The sequence below is a fragment of the Mustela nigripes genome, chromosome 4 (assembly GCF_022355385.1).
Source record: "Mustela nigripes isolate SB6536 chromosome 4, MUSNIG.SB6536, whole genome shotgun sequence".
Classification (NCBI taxonomy): Eukaryota; Metazoa; Chordata; class Mammalia; order Carnivora; family Mustelidae; genus Mustela; species Mustela nigripes.
In genome coordinates this window covers 144710373-144738254 of record NC_081560.1, presented here as the reverse complement: position 1 = coordinate 144738254, position 27882 = coordinate 144710373, and the positions used below count along the sequence as shown (strand labels likewise).

Sequence of the window (27882 nt, the reverse complement as noted above, 5' to 3'; positions counted from 1 at the left end):
ACACCACACCCACGTCTGATCACCACACACGTCTAGCATCTGGGCCCCGAGCAGGGATTTCAGGAACCTCCCTTCTCATTACTTACAACCCGGGCCTCCGTAAATTACCTATGCTCACAGTTTCCTGAGCATAAGTTTCTACTTAAAGTTGTATAAATTTTCACTGGCTATTAAGGCCAGAACCCTGAGCTACAGGCAGAATCATGAGGCAGAAGACGACAAGCTGGCACCAGGGAAACATTTCCAAAATGTTCCAGAGCTGGCTGACTTTAATTTAGAAAGTTTTTGGCTATTAACATTCAGGTTTAAGGCACATTCCAAATTACAAGAAACCCTGTCACTGGCCGGGAGCTGGCTTTGTTCTCCTGGTTTTGCATGGAAGGATGAACAGATGACTTTCTGGCCTTTTTCTTCTTTTTTTCTCTTTCCTAAGAAAACTCTACGGAGTGAGTTTGGCAATAACAAAGCTGGTGACACATTCTCACCAGTTAAAGGTCTTCCCTTTTACTCCTTGCTGCGGACACAGCGCTCCCCGCAGCCTTTCACTCAAAATGTGTATGCAGCAGAGACTTGTATGCATCTGCCTGGCAAGGACTAATAAAAAAAAAAAAAAAGGTGTCTCCAAATAAAAATATAAAATTACATGACTAATAGGAAGCCAAGAGTCTCAGCCACAAGCTAAAGGGACTGACTGCATGGGTCAAGAAATAAAACGTCTACTTTCGCAGCAAGCGGCCGTGAGGGCTGGGGAGGAAAAGGCGCCCTGAGAGAGGGACCCAGGTCCTACAGCACGAGCATGATACACGGAGCAGGAGAGGAGGGCGGAGGTGGAGGACGGGCCAAGGATCTAACGATGGACGGGCTGCCCTGGTACACCTGGGGGGCTCCTTTGTGGATTTGTTAGAAACAGATGGACATTCTTTTGACCTTTTCCTAGCATCGCTATCACTGGCAGGTGGACAGAAGTGGGAGCCACTGGTTACAGCTCAGTCATTGCCTCCACAGATCTTCAGCAGAATCTTCTGGTAATCCCCCGAAGTGTCTCCCTGGTCACAGAAACAAGGACAACATTAGCGAGCTGTGGCCAGTTCTGGCCTCCTAGCTCCTGATTTTCTTCTGCCCCAAGTGCTGCTGCAGGGACTCCCCACATATCCCACCCCGTAGCCCGTGCTGGTCCCGGGGTGGGAGAGGCTCACGCACGCAGCCTGCGGCGGCCTAAAGCTAGTGCAGAGCATGGGGTTTGGCCTCCCCAAGCCCCTGCTGAGAAAAGACAGGTGCACTCACCCCGATGATCAAAGTCAGAATTTGAAAAATAAACATGCAAAATTTAAAACAGCCCACCCAAACCCCTCACTTGGGGCTAACTCTTGGTGACCTTTCCCCAGCATCTTCACTGCACTGGACTGAGGCTCTATGTGACATGGTACTTACTACACGTGCCCTGGAGCATGACATAGGGCACACCACTGTCACCTGGGCGTCCCAGCACCCACCGACCTCTCTTCCACCTCACACTGCTGCACTCCCATTAGAAGAAGCGCAGAACGCACTTAGCTAACTTCTTTTTAAAAAATTATTTTAAATATTAATTTTATTTTTTACTTACTTATTTTTAAAGTAAGCTCTGTGCCCAACATGGGCTTAAACTCATGACCCCAAGATCAAGAGTCGCACACTCTATCGACTCGGCCAACCAGGCACCCTGCATCTGGCTAACGTCTGACCATTTCCTTCCACCATGCCCCTCCCCAAAGGCGAGGCCTATGGCTCCTTCCAGGAGCCCATGGGCACACGGTAGCCACTTTGTGCATAATTAAGGATCCTCTACTTTCCAAAGCGGCAGGTTATAGCCAGAAAAATGGAGATGGGCTGTTCTTGGTGACAGGCCCAACATCAGATCTGAGGGAGCCTAAAGTCACAAGCTGGTTGTGGTGGCTCTGGATTCAAGAACTTAATGGTCAGAAGGAATTTACTGTCAGGCTGGCTCCGGCGCATGGTTACAAAAGCATAACACATGTCACACCAGGTGCCTGACAGGACCCTCTCCTCCTTCAGACTTCCTGAACTGCTATCCCTGTCTTGGGGATGATGGAACTGGGGTTCGGGAAGGATGGTCAGGCCACACAGCAAGTGAGAAGAGCCAGACTGGACCCCAGGCCGCATGACCCCAGAGCCCTAGTGCTCTCATGCTCCCAGGGCTGTCTCTGCCGTGTGACCAGGTGACAGAAGACTTGTCACCTCAGGATGGGAGTCCTCACCAGTGAGTCACAGACTCACAGGGTGACTGAGTACCAATGTGGGGAGGCCCGGCATTTTCTCCAAGGCTGGTGTAGGGACTCCCCCCCCCCCCCCCAGTTCTGTTTACTGAGCAGCAGGAGTGGGGGTGCTGGAGAGGTAGGGCAGGGGCACCAGCGGGGTTAACACCCAGCCTGCTCTCAGGAGCTTCTAAGAATCTGGGGGCAACTGGACAAACCAGGAGTTTGGAGAGAGCAAGCGCAAAGCCCACAGGCAGGATGCCTGCGCACACCAGGGGCCAAGGCGGGTGGCCAGGGTTCCGAGCAGGCAGGTACAAGGGGACAAAGGGGAGGCCAGGGAGGTCCACAGGAGGCAGCCCGCTCATCCCCGTGAGGGCCATACCGAGATGTCGTGATACAGCGACTTGCCGTACAGCCGCTTATACTCCATTCTGATGTCCAGGAGGTCGATCTCACTGCGAGACACCATGATGCGAATCAGGGTCCGGTCCTTCGTTCCCATTCCCTGAAGAGAGTCCACCAAGGGCGTAAGCCATGAGCTTCCTTACTGTGCCACCTTCCTGCCTGGGGGACCTCTCTGTCCTCTTGGCTGAGGGCTGGCTCTCCTCGTGCCTTTTGCCCCAAGCAAGGTCCCGGTCATGGGGAGGAAGGTGAGACACCCCCCTCCCTTCCTCCGCCCAGACCCCTGCACGTGGGAGACACGTACCCTCATGGCCTTGTTGAGCCTTTCAGCAAAGAAGGCTGGAGTATTCTTGAGACATTTCACTAGAACAGAGAAACAGAGCGTCACTCCATCTGCAGAAACTCTCCGTCCAAGGTGCCAGGGAGAGAACAGGTGTCCTTGTGCGAGGCCGCGGGGGACACCTTCACCTTCCGCTTCTCATTCTCCTCCAGGCTCAGTTGTCTGTGCTCCTGGTTCTGGCTCTTTGGAATAGAAACATAGAGCCCAGACCCGAACCTCTACCTCCTTCCAGGCAACAGTGTGGTGAAGAGAGCCGAGTAGGGATACTGACACGTGAGGCAACCTAGGGGCTGGGACCCTCACGGAGGAAGGATGGGCAAGTGGCACGAATGTCCCCGGCCACGATCCCGGTGTCACGGTGGACACACAAGGAAATGGGGAGGGCTCGCCATCTGCCCCGGCCAGAAGGCTCCAAGGAAAGCACAGCTAAAGACAGGCAGATTGTGACAGCCCCCCAGGGCATGGAGAGGCTGCAAGGCCTGGGCAGGTGGGTGCCATGGAATGGGTTGGACCCCGCTGCACTGGGCGCGGGCACGGCAAGGGGCACTCTGCGGTTCTGGGAGCCAAGCCAGCTTTCCTGAGCAAGGGCCTGTTCTGCTGTTGCAAGTAAAAATCTTTCCACGTGTTTCCATCACAAACATCTGACAAATGCCTGCAGGGATGTATTTTTAGAGGAACTTGGCAGGATGTGAGTCATCTTCCTCCGGGAGAGCAGCTGGCTGCTGTCCCACTGGTGCCCACATAGCAGCTCCCTTCCCCAGAGCTGCGCCTGAAATATAAACAGGACTGTCCCGGGCTGTGGGAGGTATGGCCATGCTGTGAGCCGGGAAGCAGGCTGCTTTCCCACCGCTTCAGCCCAGAGTTTAGCAATCGTGGATCATGTGTTCGCTCGCCTTGCAGTCAGAGAAGGGGGAGCGCCCTGCAAACAGACAACGCACAACAGCCCTGGGGGGCCGGCGGCAAGGCGGGCCTGGGACACCTACCCACAGCCAGCATGCCCTGCTCCAGGTCCCCAGACATCTCCCGGCAGATGCTCTTCTCGATGTCTCGGCCGGTCATCCGCTGATACTCGTTGAAGACTAGTGGAAAGAGAGAAGGGACAAGTGACAGACTGAATTCTGTCCCCCCAGAGTCATGAGGTGACGTCCTAACCCCCACACCACACCTCAGAATGTACCTACACCCTTTAAAGAGGTGGTTAAGTTACAATGAGGCCCTTTGCATGGGCCCTAATCCAATCCGACCAGTGTCCTTAGAAGAAGAGACCTGGACACACAAGGAAACATCAAGGATGCAAACACGGGGGAGAGAGCGTTTCAGAACACAGCAAGACGCCAGCCGTCTGCAGGCCAAGGAGAGGCCTCAGAAGAAACCCCCCTCTGCCCCCCAACACCTTGGTCTTGGAATTCCAGCCCCCAGGACAGTGAGAAAATGAGCATCTATTGCGTAAGTCACTCGGTCTGTGCTACTTTGTTTTGGCTACCCGAGAACACACACACAGGCATGCGGTGAGGAGCCTCCTGGCCTTACGAGACCCACTTCTCCCCTCAGCTTGCAGTACCCTAGGTGGCCCCACTGACCAGCACCCCCCCGCCAGCTCTCAAGTCAGGCAGGCTCTTCACCCCATGACATGCACGCACCCCACTCCTGTCAGCTCCTGGCTCACCTGAGTCGTCCCTTACCACCCCACGAGCACCCCTCCACACACACCGACAGAAATTTCACTCTGTTCTCAAATCCCTTCACTTCCCGTCCATGCCCACATTCCTTCCCCATCATCCCATGTATCTGTCTTAGCTCTCAGTCAGACTATGAGCTAACACCCGTCTGGCCCCCAGAGCCTACCCAAGGACAAGTTAAGCACCCCTGTCAGTGGGACTCCAGGCTCCTAGAGAGGCAGGTATAGCCCAGTGGAGACCCGTGTGCTAACTCTAGCTCTGGCCTTAGTCCGTGCACAGAACAGGGGGCTGGGTGTTCACTCAGGCCCCCACCAGGCTGCTATGTGTGGCTGTAAATCTCAGTCCCACCACCCCTGCCCCAGGGCCTTTGCACATGTTTTTAACTCAAATGTTATGACCTCAGCAAGAACCACCCCAAGCACCATCCCTGACCCCCGCACCACCCCGACCCCCACACCATTCCCTATCTCTGTTAAGAACAATGTCAACCTGAGGAGAGCAGCGATTCCAGAATGCAGTGCCCTGCTGCTTCCCCACACCCACTCCAGGACCTGGCCTGTGGCAAGAGCTTGGCTTATAGGTTCCAAATGAATGAGTAAACAATGTACTTTTGTACAATGCACAATCAATTGTTATGCTGATTTTTGTATACCACGCTTGCATTGCATCAGGTGCCCTATAAGACTCTCTCAACTCTAATTTCCACACTGTGGTGTATAAAGACACCAGCCAGCAGGAGACTGCACTTCTCTCACCTCTTCCTCTGCTTCCCTCCAGAACCATAAGTGCACGGAAGTCTGGAAACCCACTGGTAAGACCCTTCATGTCACCACCAGGGGGCTCTTTTTTTCCTAAGATTTTTTATTTACTTTATGACAGACAGACAGAGAGAAAGAGGGAACACAAGCAGGGAAAATGGGGAAGGGAGAAACAGGCCTTCCGCCAAGCAGAGAACCCAATGCAGGACTCGATCCCAGGACCCTGGGGTCATGACCTGAGCCAAAGGCAGCAGCTTAATGACTGAGCCACCCAGTCCCACCAGGGGGCTCTTTTAGGGAGGAGTAAGCCCCATGCAGTGGGCTTGCCAAGTGTTCCCGCTAGCTGTCTCCCCTTTATACCTTGTTTGCCCTCATCTATCGGGCCCTTGGGACCTGGGACCGCCTTACCTGCCACCAGGTGGGCCCGGCTCCGAGAGCACAGAATTGCATTGAACTTGGACTCATCTGTTCCCAGGCGGTTCTCCCCAGCTGCATACAGCTCCTGCACAGAGGGAAAGGCAGATATGCAATGCAGGCCTCACCCCAGAGACCAAGCCCAGGTTACCTAGGGCAGCCATGCAGGCCCACCGGGGAAGGAAATGGATGCCGGGCTCTGGCTGTGCTCCATGCACAGTACAGAACAAGACACCATCCACACATCATCTCGCCAGGCAACACAGGCTTCTGAGGCGGGAGTGGGGGGGAGGACATTCAGGTCCAGGAGAACTGAGGCCGGCTGAGGCCGGGACAGACAAGGGACAGCTTTAACCCCCAGCAAGGGAGCAGCAGCACAAGAGGGACAACAGAACGAGGGCTGGGCTGGAGTCCCAGCTCTGCTGCCAACTTGCTGGGGGGCTCTGGTGTTCCAGCAATCCTCCTGGAGCCTCACTTTCTCACCTCTGAAATGCAAAGTTCAGATTAGATTCAGGATCACGAACTTGAAAGCCCAAAGGTTGTCTGGGTAACTTAAATGAGGGAAGCAGGCCAGTTGTTAAGGCTGGTGGGTGGGGTGGGGACGAAGGCTAAGCACGCAGAAGGCCGACTGCTTCTTAGCACCTGCTGGAGACTTTTTTTTTAAAGAATTAATTAATTAATTTATTTATTTATTTATCTGACAGACAAAGATCACAAGTAGGCAGAGAGGCAGGCAGAGAGGGAGGAGGAAGCAGGCTCCCCACTGAGCAGAGAGCCCGATGTGGGACTCAATCCCAGGACCCTGCAATCATGACCTGAGCCGAAGGCAGAGGCTTTAACCCGCTGAGCCACCGAGGCGCTTCTGCTGGAGACTTTATTATAATAGAGGAGCACAGACCCACAGTTGCCAGAAATCCAGATTTCTATATAAAATTCCCAATCTTTATAAGAAGCTTCCCTATCTATAAGAGGAACAATGAATAATAGGACAATGAGTAGAATGCAACTGTGGGTGTGGGTCTGCTTGTGGCAGCCACTTTCCCTGTGTGTCCCTAGGTGTCCCTGCACATACCATAATAATGTTTGCAAACGGGCAGAATCTGCACTTGCCTGTTACATTTTTGCAAGTTTGCACCCAAATATTTGTCGATTCACAACCCCTCATGCCAGATGGCCCAGAAGTGCTCTAGAGGCCTCAGGTAGAGGCTCTGGGAACTCAAGGCACCAATGTCCAGGGGAGGAGGGGCTCAGAGATCCCACAAGTCAAGGTGAGGCAGGAAAAGGTCCGTAACTAAGAAGATAGAGAAGTGGGCACAAAACCTTGAAAGTGAGGCAGCTTCTGTGTCGGCCAGGGAATGGCCAGGCCTATCTAGCAGACAGGAGAGCAGAAGAGGAAAATTTCCACTGGGGCAAGGGCTAGAGCTGGGAGCCTGGAGATGCCCAGCCCTGAGTCCAGAAATGTGAGCACATGTCTCAAGCTAGGGGAGATGTTAAGGCAGACCCTGAAGGAGGGGATCTGGGGTGAGGCCAGGACACATGGACAAGCCAGGAGTCTGGGCCCTTGTCCAGTCCCTGCTTCCAGGTTCCTCCAGGCACAAGGGTCAGCCTCTCTGAGCCTCGGTTTCCCCATGTGGAAAGGAAATGGACCAGACTAGAGAGCAGCTGTTTTCCAGCCCTAAAAATAGAGCCCTCCACAAAGGTCCTCTTCAGTCTGACAGATAGCAGAGATAAAGAGACCACTGGCAGCTCCTGGTGAATGCCGGGCTGGGGCTGGCAGGGGCGACAAAGGGGGAGAGAGGGCTGGCCAGCTCCATCCCACCAGAAGCTGTGACTTTACTCTAGCCACAACTGCTGTGGTCCAATTCATCAGTGGGAAACCCAAGCTCCTCTAGAGAGACACTCAGACGACCTGACAGAGGGGACTGGAGAGCCCTTTGCCTTTAAGCTGAGGTCATGACCAGCTGCAGACACCAGCAGAATTCTAAGGCTGCACAATTAATGAGACAGCTGGTTCCTAGGCTCTGACCTTCAAAAGCTACGAGGCAAGTGTAAAGTCTGCCTGTCTGCAAACACAATGACATGCAACCGAACACAGGAAGAAAACCAGGTCACATGAAACCTGCCACGCTCACCATGACCTACCAACTCCTGTCACAGCTATCTCCCAGGTTCGCGCTGAAGTGGGTCTCAGAAGCCGACCGAGGCGAGGGGACACCCAAGGTCTCACAGGTGATATGCAGCAGAGCCCACCTGAGACTGACAGCATCTGAGACCCACTCCTGATCAGTTGCTCTTTCCACCCCAGAGCCCCTCCCTCAGGGAGCAAGAAAGCAGGGGTGTGCAAGAAATGCGGGAAGCTGAGCTGGGGCACCGGGCCATGACACCCACCTGGGCATCTCTCTGGACCACCGTCATGTCCACGTTGGTGCTTTCATCACGGTTTCCCTGAAAGGAAGCAGGAGGCATGGTCAAGGCTGCTCCTTGCAGCTGCATGCCTCCCCCCTCCCCGAGCCTTTTCCGCCTCTCTCTGCTCTGAGCCCCAAGCTCTGTCATGGGAAAGGCACCTGAGAAAGAGAGATGAGGAGCCGCTGGAAGTGCCCGGACGTGTCGCTTCGGATGGCCTCCTCCAGGCTCTTTTTGAATTCTGAAAGGGAGACACAGGGAAGGCATGCCCTGCAGCCAATCAGCAGCAGACGCTGGCAAGAGGAGGGCCCGGGAGTCCTGGGTGTGAGGAGGTGCACGCTGCCCTCCAAGGGACAAGGGGACTGTGACCTCCAGGCTGACCCCGCCTCTGTCAGGCTCAGCCCAAACCACACCCAAGAGGTCCTCCAACTAGTGCTGTTACCTTAGCTACCTGCCCCCTGTGCAAACAGCAGGCAGGGCTGGGTCTCGGATCAAAGCCCCACGTGTTGGGGGTGGCAGGAGATGAGGTGATAAGAAGGCCAGGAAGGTCTAAGAGGTCAAGGGAGAGGGTGTAGCCAAGGCCCAGAAAGCAGGAGTCTGTGGAGCACTGAGGGGAGGGCACCAGCCTAACCTGTTTTGTAGGCTCTGCTTAATTCCTGGATGTGCTCGTTGCTGCGGGAGGCGAAGATCTCGATCAGGCAGGCTTCATCAGTGCCAGCCCCCTGAGGTGGCAGAGAACACAAACCACAAGCTTGTTAGAGCTCCCTCACCCGCACACAGGGAAGACAGCAGGTGCCCTATGCCCCACAGCACAAACCCCAACAGCCACTGCGGCCAGCACCGGCCCACGCCCCCCGTGGGGCTGCTGCTGCTGTCGGGCCTGAGGCAGCCGAGCTCCCCGCCACTGCCCCAGTCCCACAAAAATACCAGAGTATGACAGGGACATGGTGATGCCCAGAGGTCACGTGAAGGACCACGCTCATTCCCCCACAAGGAAACGGAGTATCAGAAAGGTGTAGTGACTTATCCAAGGCCACACAATAAATGGTGGGTTGAAATGTGGACCCAGATCTGTCTTATTCCAAGTTCAGCTCATGAATGAGACAAGACAGAACTGAAAAATGGGTATAAAGCCAGAGCAGAGGTGTGGACAGAGGAGAGTCCTGGACTGGACTGTGGAGCATCTGAAGACAGCTAGAAGAGGCAGCCCCGACGAGGCCGGGAGAGTGGAGCACGTCAGGAGTGGGGAGAAGGCAGAGGACATAGGAAGCCTGGCTGCTGGGCGGGCTTGGATAGTAAGCCTGCTGCTCATTAGCTGTGTGACATCAGGTGCCTCTGACCACCTCTCTGTGCCTTAGGTTCCTTGTGCATTAAATGGGAGCAGCTAACACCTACCTCCTTCCGAGCTCTGAGGGTTAAATGTTAGGCATGAGAAGCACTTAGAACAGTGCCAGTCACGTAGGAAGCAGAGTACGGGGGAAGCTATTTTCAGGATGAGCACAACTTCGATGCCTCAGAGCTTGCAAAGGGCTTCTGCTGGCCACCGTGCTCATCACTCACCACATGCCTCAAGTCTGCAGTCCCATTTTACACATGCTTAAGGACACACCGCTCATCAGTGACAGGTGACCCCAGCCCTGTGTGGTTTCCCATACTCCACAACCACCACCACCCCATGAAGCCAGCTAGTGGCGGCGGCTGGGCCCAGTACAGGTCTGGGGGCCGCTCCCTGGGTGCTGTCCCCACCTGCCTCCTGACCCCTCCCTAGAAGAGGGCATGTCTGAGGATCTCAGCAGGCGCCTCTCCCCCGCCAGGCTCCATACTGAATTCTCTGCCTCTCCTCTGGGGGGCAGGAAGAGTCATGGTACCTATCAAGCCTCTGAAAAATGATGGATTCCTTCAGGAACACCTGCTCAGTTCACAGGGATTTCCCCCAGCTGTGGGAGTTGCCCCTGCCCCATCCACAGGATACCTGCTATGGGGCTTAGGAGCCACAGGACTGTATGGCCACAAGGGACTGGCCTGGGCGACAGACTGTAAACCCTAAGCAGGCCTGTCAGAGTCGGCCTCTAGTGGAATTTGGACTGAGGGATAGCTTGTTGTTTCTGTGGCTGAAACAGAGTTAAACAGAGTGGGGTCCCTAGGGATCCTCTAACCCCCAGCAGATGGAAGAACGAAGCGGGCACTCGGGAAGCAGCTGAGACAAGAGAAATCCCGCTTGGGTCCCTGTCCTGGCTCAAGCCAGGCCACTTACCTCTATCCTCATAACCGATTCTGTACCTCTGTCTCCCTTAAACCCCTCGAGAGTGTCTCTGCTTTTTGCTAAGGCAGAGTCCTAAATGAAGGAGGATGGTCCTACCTACGGCCTCATATGCCTGCTCCCATCTCTGTGTCACCACCAGCTCGACCACCCAGCTGTTACTGTGCTTCTGAGATGGGCAGACACAGATGCTCCCTGATGATGAATGAATGACACCTGTGTTGCCTCTTAGGGAAGTCACCAAAAGTCACCCTTTCTACAGCACTTGGGATTCTAACCTGAGAGGCTCCAGGAACCTCACCGACAACAGCAGCTAATAAATGGGCTCAGCCCCACTGTGCAGTCCAGGCCTTTCCCTGGCCTGTGTGTCCACGTAAGCAAATAATCACACACACAAACACAAACATGTACATACCTTGATGGCTTCCTTTATCTCATAGACATCGAAGAGAACCGGGGTCTTCATGAGAGCCAGGATTGTCTTCTCAAAGTTTCCTGACAGTTCAGACTTCAGATCTTTGATCAAATCCTGATCGGATATTCAAAGAGACAAACAAACCTATTTTGAGAATCCACAGGCAGTGACTAAGAGGGACAGTATCACAGATCTGAGGCCCAGCAGCGCCTGCCTCAGCCAGGGCCTGGCAGAACAGCCCAACCTCAGCCAGCCTGGACCTGCAGAGCTGGAGCCTGCAATTCAATCCACTTCCCCGGGGACCCGTGGCTCATTCAGGCTGGAGAAGCACTGGGCTAGATAGAACACCAGACCTGGTGTTTACCTAAGCCCAGAAGTTCAAAATATGTTCCCATGCATTTGTGCTGAACTGCAAGCCTTTTCCTTCAAAGCTCCCCTCCCAGCTACCCCTCCCAGGGTAGTCATGAAGAGGACTGGGATTAGCAGCCTGGTCCCCAGAAGGAAAATCCAGCCCAGTGGGAACCGAAGGGAAATACTGTCCATGGTCTCCATGAGTCATGGCAGAGCCAGGGCCAGAGCCCAGATCTCTCTCATCAAACCTTAGTGCCCTGTGTACTTCTGGATTTCCTTCAGAGCATCCTTCTGTTGTACAAAGATGCCATAACCCGAGAGGGCCCTGCTAGGTGGGCAGCAGAAAATGCCCTAATGGGCCTTACTGCCCACCCAGGAGACCTAGGCTCACCTGCGGCCGAAGAAAAGCAGGGGTGAGTGGGGTTGTGCCAGAGGATATGCCTCAGTTCAGTGGGGACCCCCCTGCCAATGCCTTACCCTTACTCACCTTTCCATAAGCAGTCTTGAAGGACAGGAGGATCTGCTGGCGCTGTTTGTTGGAGCGACTTCCCAGGCAGTCGATGATGGCCTGCTCATCGGTCCCTAGGACGAGAAGAGGCGGATGTGGGCAGGGCTGGGGTCGTGGGCATGCTCTGCAGCTGGAAGCTTCCCCGGTCTAGGCCCTCCCGTTCTCCTGGGCATCCCCACCACACCCCCACATCGACCTCCTCTTCCACCACCACCACTGGGACTGGGTTAGCTCCTCCCAGCATCCCCACATCACCCCAGAGCCACCTAGCAAGTCAGGGGGTCTGTCAGGACCCGAGCCACCCAGGGTCACTCACCAAAGCCTTTCATAGCTTTCCGTAGGACCTCGGCATCTCGCAAGGGGTCAAAGCCAGGAGCATCTGTGATGGTGCCTCGGTTTCCAAACTGCTCAGACAAACAGACTCACAGAAGATGTCGTATCCCCCAAATGCAAGACTTCCCTGCCCAGACTCTGAAAGCGACCTTTCTGGGTACCTGAAGGAGCCTGCAGTCAGTCACTGAGGGAGCCTACTGTGACCATTAGATACCCTCCAGTTCAGGTACTGAGACTTCTGCCTGGCTCCCATGCTAGAGGCCCGTCTCTAGCTGAGTCCTGATGCTGAACATCTGCCCTATTCCCAGGTCCTCCGGCTTCCCAGTGGGGCAGGTGTTACCTGCGAACCTCGCTGCCACAGCACATGGGAGCACATTTCAGGGCCCTCCTGCCATGGTCTGGGTAGGCCACGGAGCAGCTCGGTGCAAATAAGGAAAAGGTATTCCCTCCAGAAACGCTGGCGTCCGGCCTTTACCACAGTACTCCCTGCCTCACTATGTCCTGGCTTCTGCTGTTCCGGGCACTGTTCTCCAGGCTCTCAGCCCCGCTTGCCTGCCGGGCTCCTTCCTGACACTGACGGCTGCCCTCCCCAGCAAACGCATTTTCCTGCCTAAGTGGTCTCCTGGTGGCTTGCCTTCCGGGCCTACTGCACCACTGGTTTTAACAGGTTAAAAAGAGAAGCTTGGAGAAGGGATGGGGGGGGGGTGGGCAGAGGAAGATGGAGAGCAGGGCAGGGGTAGGGGACTGTGGGGGCAGGGAGGAGAGGGACCCTCCGTCTAATAATAGTAGTCGAGCACATACCACTAGCCCCGTGCTTGGCTGGTTTGGCCATGTAACCATGACAATGAATTCTAGGCACTGCAAACATGAAATGGTCTCCAAAATGAGCCAAGAGCAAGCCCTGAGGAACTGCCAGCAAGCTTGCCCAGCCAAAGGAGGTTTTAAGAACCCTCTAAGACCAGTCTGAGAGGCACCGCAGGAGACTGAAGACTAAGCCTCACTGGGCACATGGCTTGAGGCCTGGGGCCCGGGCAGTTCCTACAAAGCACTGAGCCCAGGCAGTAAATGACACAGGAAGAATGATGAGTACCCTGGGGATGTTCAGATCTAACTCGCACATGGAAATCTAACCAAACTTCTGAGAAAACAGGGCAGCTCCCTAAGGTCTTTAAGAATATAAACTGGGGTGTGTGTGTGTGTGTAAGAAAGCAATAGTCTGGTAAAACAAGAAGTTATAGATGGAGGACAGAGCCCTTCTCCATAAGCTGTGCCCTCCCTAGCCCTGCTGTTAGAGGACACTGGGCCACGAGTTTCAGGCCTTTGGGGCCCAAGCCTGGACAAAGGGTGACGCAGGGCGGGCACTCACCTGGGATGGAGGCACAGCGGGGGTGACACTCCCAGACCCCAGGTATCCCGGGTAGCTTGGCACTGGCTGCTGCTGCTGCCCAGGAGGTGGCATGGGCGGCTGCCCAGGGTAGGTCATCGGCGGCTGTCCGGGGTAGGGCCCCGGGGGCTGCTGGCCAGGGGGCGGCATGGGCTGGCCTGGCACAGGAGCCCCTGGATAGGGGGGATAGGAAGGCATCCCGGAGGGCGGGTTTCCTCCAGGGGGCGGATACATTCCATATGGAGGAACAGCCTGCTGGGCGGAAGGCGGCTGCCCAAAACCCCCCGGGGGGATGGGAGGATAACCACCCCCAGGGGCCCCAGGGTACAGGTTTGGCACGTTGGCTCCTCCGAATGTCCCAGACATGTTGGATGCCTGAAAGTCCACAAAGCAAGCCTAAGATGAATGCCCCCACCCCATGCCCCCACTGCTCACCCAAGAGCATGGCCACAGCCTGACCATCCGTCCTTCCCTGATCTGAGCCCTCCAACACTGAGAGCTCAGAGGCCAACACCCCTGGCTTCTCAGCAAGGCCCAGCCTGACCACCCAGCTTGAAAACTACTGCCCCCTTCCCCTGTACCTGTACTCCTGAGCCCTGTATCTGCTCTTATGCCCAAGGCACCCATATCTGCTCTAACGCCCCACAGTTTACTTATGGCAACTGGCTGTCTCCCCAGGAGCTTCAGGGCTCAGATTTTTGTTTGTTGTATCCACATACTCCTGGTGCCTAGAGCAAGCCAGGCACAAATGAGACTTGCATACGGGCTGCATGGTTGACACCGAGCAAGCATTTGTTTTTAGATTATAAAAACATATTTTTATAAGCCAATTAACAAATAAAAGTAGCTTATGCTACCAGGCACCCGGGCCTGAGCAGAACAGTCATCCACATGAACACACATGCGCACGCACACATGCCCGTGTACATTGGCACTCACATACCTACGCTCTCCTCTCTCCTGACCCTACGCAGTGCTCCTACAAAGGTGTTCCACACATACTCTGTGAAGGCACTGCCCCATCCACTTCAGGGAGGAAAGAAACCCGAGAGACCAGGCAACCCAGTGCATGCCTCTTCCCCCCAGTTTACAAATGGGACATCGTGAGCAGGGAGAGGCCCGAAGAAAACTCTTCGTTCTAAGATGCAGTCCAATACTTGGTGCCCACAGGCAGGCGCACACACAGATACCTCTGAAGGCACACAAGCCTGCAGCCTTTATCCCTCTGGCCATGCAGGTGTAAACCCCACACCCCCACCTGCCCACCCACGCCCCCCGCCGAGGGGCAGCCCCAGCAGGAGGGCTGCACTCACCATTCCTGAGAGGTAGTCCTGGTTGAACTGCCCTGCATAGTTGGCCATGTTATCCAGCCCGATCGGGGGCATGCTGGGTGGGGGGTAGCCAGCACCTCCCCAGGCACCACCACCTAGAAGCAACACCAAGTCCTTCAGCAGCCTGGCAGCAGCACCCCCAGCGGGGAAAGGCAGAGCAGCAAGCTCTCAGATCGTCAGAAGGGGAGACCAAAGCAGGGCCTTGAGGACAGCACTACAGACCCCACAGAAAACACTCAGGCAAGAAAGTTGAATGAAGCCCGCTGCCAAAAGAAAAGAGGGAACTTGCCCCTCCTTCCAGGGAGGAAGGTCGGGATCAGCAAACCCTCCCAAGACCTCTATGGGACTAAAGAGGTAGGAGGACCAAGGACAGAACTGCCCCCCTGGGCTCTCCATCACGGAAAGGGAATACAGACATAAAAGCAGGTCATTTGGGGTCACTGTGCTCAGCCCGTGACAGCGGTGAGCTCAGAGAGCACCGAGAACCCACGATGAAGGGAAAGCACGGCAGGCTGACTGGGTTGTGGGCAGTGACAAGTCTGTGAAAGAAGGGAGAGCAGGACAACAGGGCAGCAGCAGACAGGGCTGGGTGTCACGCAACACAGACACCATCCCTACGGGGCGGTGGAGGGAGGGGTGGTGGCAGTTGGGGAACAGCTGTAAAAAGTCCTGAACCCAGAGGGACCCAGTGTGTGCCTTGGGGCGAGGCGCTCAGCCCCTCTAGCTCAGCTTCCTCAGCTGACACACGGGGATGATCATTAGTTTGCCTCAAACTGCCCGGATGAGGACGGAGACATGATGCCTGTGCGGGGCTCCCGTGCCATGGCTGGCAGCTGTTGTGTGGCCCCCTGGCTTGTTAGATGCCTTTCTGACCAGGGCAGTGAACAGGTCCCAAGGGCCTCAAGTTCAGCTTTTCTAGGGCTCCAGGCCCCAGAGGACGGAGCCTGCCAGGAATCTCCGGCCTGCCCTCTTTTCGCCACTCGGCGTGGCAGGGGTGGCGGTCATAGGATACCATGGCGGCATCCCTAGTGGCCGAGGACCAAACATGAGGCCAGCGCTGGTACCCCTGGGCTGTGCCTTGTTTAGAGGGAAACGGCCCTGCTCAACCCAGTATGCCACGTGATGGTGGCCACGCCACCTCCCCGCTCCAGACCTGTTCTTCGCCTGCTGAAAGGGCAGGGTGGGCACAGATGGCCGGCAGGGTCATGGGTGCTCAGACTCCAGGGCCTCTGCTCTGGGGAAATGAACTTGCCCGCTGGTCTTGTGGGGTGAGAGCAGCTCAGGTTACCAGTCTGGAATGATGCCCTCATCTCCTCCCCTACCATGGGGACCCAATATCATTTCAGGAGGAACCTGGGAGAGGCTAGGGCCAGAGAAGCTGATTTCTGAGTGTGAAGAGACATGCTTTGGTGGGGCCGGGCTTTGGCCGCCTGACTGCAGGTACAGCCCCAGTGCAATCCGCCGGTAGCTTCTAGAGCTGCAGCACAGACAGCTGATCCATAGCAACAGCCTCCACTTCCTCCCCTGGCAGAAGGACCCTGCGGTTGATCACAGGGTGCCAGGGGCTTTACCTGGCTATCTCACTAGTCTCAGGTGCAATCCAGTAAAAGAGAGATACGTGAAACCATTTGCAAAGGAGAGAAAAAGGGTCCCAGAGAGAAGAAGAGATCTGCCTGCTGCTACCAGCTAATAAAGCAAGAAACTGGGTCTTGGCCTCGTCTTGGCTTTCCAGAACTGTTTCAAGTCCAGGCCTTTCTGGGTCCTTGGGTCCAGGATTTTCTCCAACCCCTCCCCATCCTGGCTGCCCCCTTGGGTTAGAGAGGAGATGACTGGAAAGCACTGTTCCTCTCTCCCTGTCCGCTCCCGCACACTGAGCAGAGAGGGCATTCCCTCCCCTGCCCGCCCCAGACCTTCTTACCTGGTGCAGCTGGTGGGTAGCCGCCTGCAGGAGGGGGATAACCTGGGTAGCTCATGGTTCAATCTGCAAGGCAAGAGGGAAGCATGTTCAGGTTCTGTGGGGAGCTCCCACCAGTCTTGCCAAATCCCCCAACAGGCACAGGCCAGGCCCCTGCACGAGCAGAGGCTGCGTCAGGCCTGACTTGGGCCAGCCCAATGTACCTTCCACCTACGGGGCACCCAGCTAGAAACGGTGACTAGGGGCAGACTCGCGCCCGTGCCCACACGCAACGCTGCAGGGCTGGCTCACCACACGTAAGTGGCTGCGATTCTCCGCAGACCCCTCCCCCCCATGTTCACTCCCACCTCTGCTGACACGCGTGTGGAGCTGCTCTCTAATCCCCGAGGCGAGCACTGTCTCATTCTCAGGGGCCCGCTCTATTGGTCTTTATTTTCCCATCTCTTCATCATCATCCAGCCAGAGCCCCTGTCCCCTGGGCCCGGCCTAGAGACCCCAAGCTGTCCACGGTGGCCTCCTACGTCCTACGAGCTCAGAAAGTTAAGTGACTTGTAGATCAGGAGTAGGGAAGGAGAAAGACCTGGAACCTAGGTCTCTTGCCTGCTGGTGCTGGGTGGGACAGCTGCTCTCACAAAGTCCCTCTGTATATGGATCCCTCTGCCATGTCCCATGCCAGCTAAACTGCCCAGGAGGGGCACAGCCACTCAGACTGTCATGCAACCTACTTCCCGTTGCTGGTCAGTGGTTCAGTGGCTGCTAAAGTCCACAGCGGTGTCCAGGGACAGGTAAGGGTGTCAGGGGATCTGCAGGCCCCCTCAACCATTACTCCTGCTGACCCCAGGTGACCTGCTTCCCCCTGGACACTGGGCCCCAACCTAGCTCTCAAACTGCAATGTATGCATCAGAACAACCCCAAAGGGCTTGTTAAACACACACAGCTGGGCTCCATGCAGTTTGAGTCTGCAGAACCAGAATCTGCATTTCGAACTAATTCCCAGGTGATGCTGCTGGTGCGGGGACCCCACTTTGAGAACCACTGCTCTAGACACCATCATTCACCTACAGGATTCTGGGTGCCCTCCACAGCTACACTGGAGATCTGCACATGGTGTCTGCAAGGAGGCTGAAGGGCTTCCTTAGGTGCCACTGGTCCCCATGGGGCCCACAGGGATGATGGATGTGGGGATGTTTTGGTCAGTGTGTCTAGAGGTGACTGTACCAAAGGTCTTTGGGTACCAAAGACCCCTTGCCACCCTTCTCTACTCCCAGAAGAATGAAGCCAAAAGGCCCCATCCACAGCTGGGGGTGGGGGTGGGGGGGAGACAGGCCAAAAGCTGGGTACCACCCTGTTCCCTACACCAAAACTAATCTCAGCCAGACCAGAGATTTAAATGTAAGAAGTGGCCCCGAAACCCAAAGACATAAAATTAAAGTTCTGCACAATAGGAAACAAATAAGGAAACCAACAGAAAGACAAGAGAAATAACAAACTTAAGAAAAATGTTTTGCAATTAAACAAAACAAAACAAAAAAACCCAGTTACCAGTACAGAAACACAAATGATGTAAACAGGCAATTCCAGAAAAGGATCAGAAGGCTTTATGCACACTAAGAGGCGAGAACCGCCGATTATAAACACAGAGATGTCAACATGTAAAATGACCTGGTCTGAACCAGAAACTCCCCTTCTAGAAATTTATTTCCCGGGGAACACTTACACATGTGTGAAGTGACAGGGACAGGGAGTGTGCTGGGGCCTTCTGGGATAACAGCCCCCAAGCTAGCCATCTGCAGCGGCTGGTGCGGGGAATCAGAACAGATCTGCACAACGAACACTCATAGCTATTTTACAGTTAGCCGGTTCTGTAACTGGGAATATGAAATGATCGCCATTCTTGATCAAGGTGTAAGCCGTGTGTTTACTAAGCTAACATTTTGTAAAAAAAAGATGTAAAACAGACACACTCGGTGGTTGTGAGCGCGCGTGCGCGCGCGCACACACACACACACACACACACACCCATTCCTGGAACGATAAACAAGAAGCTTGGTGACACTGGCTGCCTTTGGAAGGGAAAACTGGGGACAGACATGAAGGTTACTGTTCATATTTGCATTTTGTTGGCTACATGCGTGTACTGCCTGTTAAAAAAACAACTTGAAAAAAAAGGCCCCATTCAGGTGGCGATTTCTGAGCTCCCTTGAGGCCACGGCTGTTCTTCCAAGATCTGAATACCTCACACAGGCTCTATTCAGGCCCAGGCAGCCCGGCTCAGCGGCTGAGGTTAGCAGCCCTACAGAAACGCACCCTGGGACCCAGACCCAGAGGGTCCACCCATATTTCCCCGCCTGGGACAGGACCACAGGGCAGGCTGCTCCCAGGGTGATGGCATGCATTCCCAGGAGGGCTTCGCAGACTTCCCAGCAAGAGTCAAAAGCTGTCCTTTGGCAGTGAGCTGGGTCTGACCATACGTCCGAGCAGCAAGCCTTCATCCCTGGGTCTTGCTGTCCTCTAAAGACCACCTCCAGACTGGCCCTCCTCCAAGAGCAGCTTCATCTCCCCACCATCTCCTGTGTGCAGTACCATTCCCTTCCCTGTCTCGGAGCTCTCTTCAGAACCCAAGGCCCCAGCTGTGGTCCCTGAAGAGCACAGGGCAGGGCTGGATCATCGCCTCCCTCCTCCCTGGGTTGGGACACAGAGTGTTATGGCCAAGAAGCCTTGATGCAGATCCTGTCCTGCTCCTCCTGTGCCTTCTGCATGCTGCTCAGCCCGCCGAAGGGACCAGACATTCCAGCGTCCAACATCTTAGTGCTCAGCTTTGTTCAGTAAGCATGACATTTGCTTTCTTCCAAGTAACTGGTAGGAAAGGGGCCAAGGACAACACTCCAGAACCGTCAAGGCCGACCACGCCCCAGCCCAAGAGCAGCAGGTCCCGCCATGCAAGCAGTACTCCTGTCCCTAACTCTTACCACAACGATGCTACACATTTCCCCACAACTTCACAATGGTGTCAAGAGGGCCCGCATCCGATTAGGATTCGAACACACAGCCCATGCCCAGAGCCCCCACGGTTTACCTGCCTGATAACCACCAGGAGAAGAGCCCCGGCAGCTGGATGACCCGTGGCACCCTCAGGGTGCACGTCCCCACCCCCAGTGCCTACCCAACCTGGGGGCTGCGGGCACTCAGCTCTCCGACTCACAATGTCTACCTGCTTTCCCCTTCCTCAACATGAAGAAATCCGCTCATCCTCCAGTCGTTGGGTAACTTCCACCACCAGCAGGGCCCGCTGTACCACGTGAAATCATTCCCGGCACCATCCCCACTCGCAGGTGAGCTCAAGTGGGGCTTCTAAGAGGGGCTCCGCACCTTCCTCTCCCTGCACCTGCCCGTCCAGCACTTGCTCTCCACCACAGGGAACACAGCTGAGTTATAGTCCACTAGATCGGCTCTCTCTTCGGTGTCCACAGGTATCATCACACCTTCTGCACTGACCAAGGCTCTCCTCCTCCTGACCGTCAGCAGCTCTGGCAGGCTGGGCAGATGCCCCATTATGCGGTGGTTCTGGTCTCCGGTCAGGACACTGACACGGGGTCTCACTGGAGGGAGCGTGTGCCACATGGCAGGCAGCTGGCCTGACTTCCAGCACATAAAAGGGAAGGAAGGGTGGGTGGTAGCAGTTGTTGTGGCACCCGGATACAAAAGTGTCCTCCCCAGAAGGCCGGCGAGGGACCTGGGTGGGGACAGAGCGTGCAGCAGGCTGAGGCCTGGTAGCACCATGCGAGACCTCCCAACCCTCTGTGCCCAGCAGCAAACCAAGCAGGCCCAGGACTAGGGTGGAAGCTGTTGTGGGATGGCCCCTCCACTGGCCTTCCCCAGCCTAGGGGCTGGAACAGTCTTCTGTATATTCATCTTTTAATATGAAATCCTCAATCTGTTTTGATATAAGAATTTAAATACAGAGTTTAAGTCATGTAGCTCAGATGATTCTCTGCTGATACTTTTTTAAAAATAAAAAGAAGCCAAGCCACCAACTGGGAGAAAAAGTTGACGAAAGACACATCTGATAAAGGACTGTTATCCAAAAAAGAACTCTTAAAAACTGATCAGTAAGAAAACAATCTAATTTAAAAAATAGGCACCTGGACACCTCCCCGAAGAAAACACATGGATGGCTTCCGAGCACGTGAAAAGATGCTCCCCATCAGACATCGTTAGAGGAACTGCAAATAAATAATGAGAGACCACTGCACACTCATCAGAATGCTCAAAGTCCCTACCAGTGACACCACCAACTGCTGGTGAGGGCACGGAGCAACTGGAACTCTCGTTCATTGCTGCTGGGAATGCAGCATGGTACTGGCCCTCGGGAACACAGTCCGGCGGCCTCTTACAAGACTAAACACATTCTCACCATATGCTCCAGCAGCCCTTGGTATTAACCTCGGTGAGCTGAAAACTGTCCAGGCAAAACGTGCACACAGATGTGTATAAGAGCCTTTATTCATAATGGTCAAAATGCGAAAGCAACTAAGAAGTCCTTAGGCAGGTGAATGGACAAATGCCGGGATGATGAGCTATTACTCAGTATTAGAAAGAAATGCGCTGTCAATCCAGGAAAAAAGACATGCAGGGAGCTGGAGTGCAAATGAGAAAAGACTGCGTACTGCCTGCTTCCAACTCTCAACAGTCTGGAACAGGTAAAACCAGTGGTAAAAAGATCAGTGGTTTCCAGGAATTATGGAGGAGGGAGGGACGAATGGGCAAAGCACAGAGGATTTTTTTTTTTGGCCAGTGAAACTATTCCGTATGACATTAAAATGGTGGGTGCATTAGTCAAAACCCACAGAACACACAACACCAGACATGAACCTAAGGTGAACTATGTACTCTGGATGCGTCCACGCAGGTTCATCAATCACAACACACTCACACCCCTACGGCAGGGGTGTTGACAATGGATACTGATGGTGTTGATAGTAATGTACTTTCCATACCATTTTGCTGTGACCCTAAAACTGCTCTAAAAAAATAAAAAAATAAAATTAAAGAATAAAATAAAAACACGAGAACACACTGCAGGAAAATTCACACACAACCAGAAAGGCACCAAAAAGTGAAAAGCAAAGGTCTAACCAAAGGCAGTTTCTAATGTGTAATTCAAGACCCCGCGCCACCAAAACACACACACATAAATGCACTTGCATGTGTGTGAATATATATGATTTATGTTTGTGCATGTGTGTATATAGCCTTTTTAAAGCAAGAGATTATTTGCTTATCTGCAAACTCTCCTCGCTCCAGTACCAGGCTAGGTTTGGGCAGACTGGGGGTCATTAATGGGACACATTACTACCTGGCATTGCTCGCCCTCAGCCAGTCTGAGCAGCTCCTGGCCTCCATACACCGCCCTGGGAGTGCTGGGCATTCCTCCCCGGGTCACTGGGCTGGACAAAAGGAGGCAATGACCCAGATGGGGTGTGAATGAGACCCAAAGCAAGACAGAAACATCTACTTAAAGTAATCCACTTCCTTGGGGCACCTAGGTGGCTGAGAGGTTAAACGTCCAACTCTTGATTTCAGCTCAGGTCAGGACCTCAGGGTCATGAGATAGAGCTCCGAGTCCGGCTCCACACTGAGCACCAGCCTGTTTAAAATTCTCTCCCCCTCTGCCCCTCCCCCACCTCTCATGCATCTTTTCTCTCTCTCTCAAAAAAAGCAATCCTCTTCTAAGAATCTCATGTGGAAAAGGATCCCAAACCAATGACCCAGTGCTGGGTCCAGTTCTCCACAGACCTTGCTATCCCATGGGTGTGAAGGGAGGCTTTGCCCGGGGGGTTGGGGGGGTTCCCCCTCTCAGGGCTCGTCCTTCCTTTTGTATTTTAGGACTCTGAAAGGGGACACCCCTTTAGGTTTTTACCCCAATCTCAGGTTTACAGACTACCCAAATGTTCCCACTGGAAGGGACCTCAAAGGCTGTCTAATTTCCAACCCCCTTAGTTTTGCAGCTAAAATACACCAGGGACACGGTTTACTCAAACCATACACACACTAGGGAGAGCACCCATGGTAGAACTCTACTCGCTGCCTGCTTTCTCCTAACAGAGCCACGCTGCTACACCTGGGGCTGCTTCCATCTGAGCTAGGCTGGCTTATCTGGTGCTCCCAGCCATTCTTGCCACAGGGGACCTACTGTAGGACCCCTCCTCCCCGGGCAGAAGGGAGTGCCTGGGGAGGAGGGGGGCACTAACTTCTGCTCACTCACTTTGAACTAGGGTTTGCCAAGGCCATTCCTCATGGTCAGGAGGTTCCAGGGATCCTCAGGTGCCTAGGCTGGCACCTGTTCCCTCTCCCCACACCTACAGGGGAGGAGGGAAGCCAGACACAGACAGAACTCTGCCACATAACAGTCACTCAGAGCTGGCTCAGCAATAACCTGGGCCTCCAGCCCCAGCTCAGCACAAACAGGCAGCTTGATTTACAGCTCAGTGCTTTCTGAACTATGTTCTTGGACACCAGCTTAGTATCTTCCAAGTTGAGAACTCAGTGGGATGCAACTTAAAAGGAGAGAGAGATTAGTTGTCCAAAACTTTGGAAAAAGTTGCCTACTGCATCTCCTCCCCAAAGTGCCCATTCATAATAGCACGGTAAAAGGCTCTGAGAAGTCCTGTAACAAAGGAGACTGCTTAACTTTATCTCCAAATTTCTCCAGCTAATTAGGAAATCATAACAGTTAACATTTACTAACTACTTTAATATGTGCTAGGCACTCTATTAAGTGCTTTACATGGAATTCAACTTTACAACAACTTTACAAAACAAACACTGAGATTATGATCCCCTATTAAGAGATAAGGAAACTGAGGTACGGAGAGATTATAGAACTCACCAGTTACAGGTAGTGAATGACTGAGCCAAGACTCACACCCAGGCAACCAGGTTCCAAAGCCCCAGACTTTTACCCCCATGCTATACTCTACTTCCTCCTGGAGCTCACCCGCCCCGGACACCAGTATCTCAGAAACTGAAAGCGCCAGTTAAGGGACTAGCCTGGGATTAGGAATCAGGATCTCAGGCCTCACTGGGACCCCGGGTACTTCATCAAGGGCAGGATAGGCTGGTGGGAAGAACATGAACTCGGAAGCCAGACCGCACAGGTTCAAATCCCTGTCCTGCTCTTTACTAGGTGTGTGACCTTGGGCAGGTTACCTAAGCTTTCTGGGCCTCAGTTTTCCACATGTGTAAAATGGGGATAGCAACAGTTTAATATCAAATATATTCTAATTTCACTTAACCTTTCATGATACCAGTTTCTCCAGTACAAAATAGCAAACAGGAGGACTAGAAGCCCACTTGATAATACTCGGGCTAAGAAACTTGGAGGCAGTGTGGGGAGAGGATAGAGAACTGGGGAGTAATGCTAGCGGTGGGGGTAGAGCACGTGATAAGTAGAATCCTGCTGGCCAGTTCCTTCTCCCACACCAAACCCAGTTCTGGAAGAGCAGGTCCTGGGAATGGCTGTGTTGGATATTCCCGTCTCCCCAAGGGGGAATTCACCAACAGGAAACTGGCAAAGCTTTCTTTCTTTCCCTTCTGTGTGCCTGGGTGCCCAGTCCATGCCCCAGGAATGGCAGGGGCCAGAGGAGCAGCAGCGAGAAGCAGACAGGGCAGGGGGAGGCCAGGTGTGGGGAGAGAAGCACCTCTGAAAAGGCCTCTTGGAGAAGATTCTGCCTGTGAGCAGGGACCCAGGGAAGCAGCTCCTGCGCCCCTGCACCTGCTGTCAGTACTCTGACCCCAGGTCCTCACCCTGATGGAAATCATGTTCCTTCCTCCCAGCTGCCTTTCTAGAGCCGGTCCTTGGGTGTTGAGAAGGGGAGCAGCGAGGCAGCAGTGACCACTTTCACACACCAGCTTGTGGTCTCCCTCCCACCCCTCCACAGCATAGCTCTCTCACAAACCTGGCTCCTTCCTGCTCCCGGGAGCTTCCCTCTGACACCCCACCAAATGGGCTTCCGGAAGGGCCGACACTTAGTCACAGGCCAATCCCAATTTGGGATCTCTGAGCAATGGAAAATGAAGGTGAACCCATACATGGTGTCAACACTGGCCCACACCCAAGCCCAGAACGTGAGGAGGCCTTGGGGCTCGGTCCTGGCAGATGCCAAGGTTCTTGTGACAGACAGAGTGGCAGTGACAAGTCCAAGTTGTGGTCAGGTCCTAAGGAAACACCCCACACACACACACAAAAAGAGGAAACTGTGGTTGTGTTTCCAAGTGCAGTGCAGGCTGAGGAGACACAGGTCTGTGTCTCCCTGAGACACCCCTCCACCTGGGGGTGACGACTCCTGGCGACACCACCTTTGCAGAGGGGCTGCTCCCAGGACGGCCCGTAAGCCAAGAAGGAGGATGTCAACCAGGCACTGGGGGTGCCTGAGCCCTGCTGGGGGCGCTTGCTTTGGCCGCCCAAAGGAACGATAAACAAAACGCGATATAGAACACAGAACAGAATACTATTCGGCCTTAAAAAGGAAGGAGATTGCAACAGGTGCTTCGGCAGGGCTGAACACAGGATGTTATGCTGAGAACTCAGCCCATCATGGACAGAAAAACACCGTGTGAGTCCACTGTCGGGAGGTGCCTGGAGCAGCCCAATGCAGACAGAGAGGACTGTAGTAGCCAGGGGCAGGGAGGAGTGGGGGGAGCCTGGGGAGCCGCTGTTGGCCACACGACAGTCTCAACATCCTTAGTGCCTTGGAACTACACGCTTTTTAAAAAATGCTAAAATGGTAAATTTTATGTGTATATTTTAAAGATTTTATTTATTTATTTATCAGAGAGAGAGCGCAGCAGCAGGGGAGCAGCAGGCACAGGATCCTAGGACCCCAGGATCATGACCTGAGCTGAAGGCAGACGCTGAACCAGGTGAGCCACCCAGGTGTCCCATGTTATGTTATTTTACCACCAAAATAAGTTGTGTGATTCTAAGCCACTAAGTCTGTTGTAATTTGTTATGGCAACAATACAAAACTTAACACAGACAATAATCTCCTTTCTTCCAAATCCTTCTATGGTGTTCCCTTTGAAAAAGCCTCTGCTCTCCTTGTGTAAAAAGACCCAGGCACAAGTCTATGTAACTCAGGAGGCTTTCCCTGACAAGGGAAGAGGAAGGAATAAATTGACTATTCCAACCGAAAAAGGAAGGACCAGGTGCTCACCATTTCTGCAGGTCTGGGAATAAAACCTCCATAAAGCTTTGCTCCCTGGTATTTTATCAGTCAACAAGAATCACCATGGTGAGGCTCAGGGCTGTGAGTGGTTCTGTGTGGCCGGGCCAGACACACCCCGCCAGCAATGCAAACGCTCTGGAGAGGGAAAAGGTTGGCAGTGTGCTCCACCCCGGCGGGACCATCGCACCCCAACCTGCCAGGATCGCACAGCTGGGGGCCCGGAGCTCACTCAGCCCTAGCCATGACTCAGTTCATTCCTACCCACGCCACTTCGGCTCTCATTTCAGATGGGGAAACTGACAACCAGAGAGGAGGAAGTGACGTGCCCAGGTGACAGAGCAAGGTCCTAAGAGGGCTGGCCCAGGACCCCGATCTCCTGCCCCCCACCCAAATAAGAGGTCAATCCTAAAGACAGGATGCCAGCCAGTCACCGCATCTACAGGGGTCGGTCCCGGTTTTATGGGGCTTGAAGCTCATATGATTTTGGGGGTCTTCTTCCAGAAAATGAATACACATCATTGCTAGGACCCCTCCCTGGCAAATAAGGTGCAGGGAGGGGAGGGTCTCCTGAAGTGGAAACTTACATTCCGTTATCTTCATAGTAATTCCACCTCTGGGCTCAGAGAGGAACCCAGGGCTGGGCTAGGCTACCTGGGAAAGGAGGAGGAAAAAACCAAAGTCCTGGCCTGCCCCAGGCTTTCCCTCTGCCTGGTGACATAAACACAACAGAGCAGTTGCAGGAAGTTATCCACAAGGGGTTTAAGAGCCATTCCTAGGAAGAATGGAGACTATGGCAGAGAATCAGGAAATGCATCCTCTGGGAGAGGAAGGAGGGAGAAGAGTGTAGAGAACTGGCTCCTCTGATGGGTCTTGACCAACCTAAGGCTCTTCTGGGCATCTTTCTCCCTCACTTATTAAATGGGTGAGCCTATGAGGGGTGTGTGGTTCTGGGCTTGTGCTGCCCAGAACCTGGGGCTCCACGAGGGTTCTGTAGTTCACATTTATTTCCTGGGGGGGAAGGCGAGCGGCTATAAAAGAGCTGGGCCTGACTTTTAAAAAAAATTTTTTAATGGAAAAATAGGAGATCTGGCAACACAGGTCCTCTATTTCCTTGCGGTAGCACACAGCTAGGGAGGCAGCGACCACCCCTTCAGCCAGGTGCCTACTGCAGCAGCCCACTGTCCCAAGCTGGGCTATCCCTGCAGGTACCTGCATGTGTAGTCAAAGGCACAGGTGATGTCACCCAGGGCCCTTCCAGTTAAGAGGCAATGAGCCCTATGAAGCCAACAGCCCATCACAGATCCTCTCACAGTGAACTGGGGGAAGGGGGTGGCAGGGAGGGCTAGAACGGAAGGCAGCAGGGAGCGCCTGTTCAAATGGCTTTGGAGAAGCTCAGTCCCTTCGAACCCAGATACATGAGAGCCCCCCCCCCCCCCCCACCTCACCTAGAAGCCCCAAGAAACCTCTCCTTCAAATAACACTTACCAGCACCTTTCCGTCTAAGGGTGACAAAGTTCCCGGCCAACCTTGTGCTGCTGAAGTGGAAAGAGATCCCCATCAGAGCCTACAGTTCCCAGTAGAGAAGATTCTCTTTCGGATCTCGATCTCAGGCATGGGCCGACCCCTGTGCAGGGGGGATCCTAGGCTCTGCCAAAGGGCCCTGGGCCAAGAGTTACACTAGGCCACAGCAAGCTGACGGCAGGTTCCCAGACAGGACTGCGGTTCACAGCCAGGATGTTATCCTGGCACTTTCTATCTTCAGGGCTTTTGTTCAGTTGGTTCCTTCTAACCAGTCTGCCCTCCTTGGCTCCTTTACGCCTTCCTTAAGCCTATGTCAATTTTGGCCTTCCTTTAGCCAAGACAGAGCCCCACCTCCTTCAGGAAGCCCACCCTGATCTCTCTACCC

At 54.1% G+C, this 27882-nt stretch overlaps 1 protein-coding gene across 4 annotated transcripts in view; it reads right to left on the bottom strand.

Moving 5' to 3' along the window:
• Positions 1-224: 224 nt before the first annotated feature.
• The window catches only part of ANXA11 (annexin A11), a 36796-nt gene continuing 9138 nt past the window's right edge, over positions 225-27882 (bottom strand). For all 4 annotated transcript variants that reach the window (XM_059397904.1, XM_059397905.1, XM_059397907.1 and 1 more), the window contains exons 2-15: positions 16752-16814; positions 14816-14928; positions 13485-13877; positions 12102-12189; positions 11765-11859; positions 10927-11040; positions 8883-8973; positions 8413-8492; positions 8237-8293; positions 5843-5936; positions 3981-4076; positions 2962-3020; positions 2638-2760; positions 225-1046 (exon numbers count right to left, since the gene is read on the bottom strand). In XM_059397904.1, coding sequence (XP_059253887.1) covers positions 987-1046; positions 2638-2760; positions 2962-3020; positions 3981-4076; positions 5843-5936; positions 8237-8293; positions 8413-8492; positions 8883-8973; positions 10927-11040; positions 11765-11859; positions 12102-12189; positions 13485-13877; positions 14816-14928; positions 16752-16806 — 1518 coding nt within the window. In that variant the 5' untranslated portion in view covers positions 16807-16814 and the 3' untranslated portion in view covers positions 225-986. The remainder of the gene's footprint in view (positions 1047-2637; positions 2761-2961; positions 3021-3980; positions 4077-5842; positions 5937-8236; positions 8294-8412; positions 8493-8882; positions 8974-10926; positions 11041-11764; positions 11860-12101; positions 12190-13484; positions 13878-14815; positions 14929-16751; positions 16815-27882) is intronic.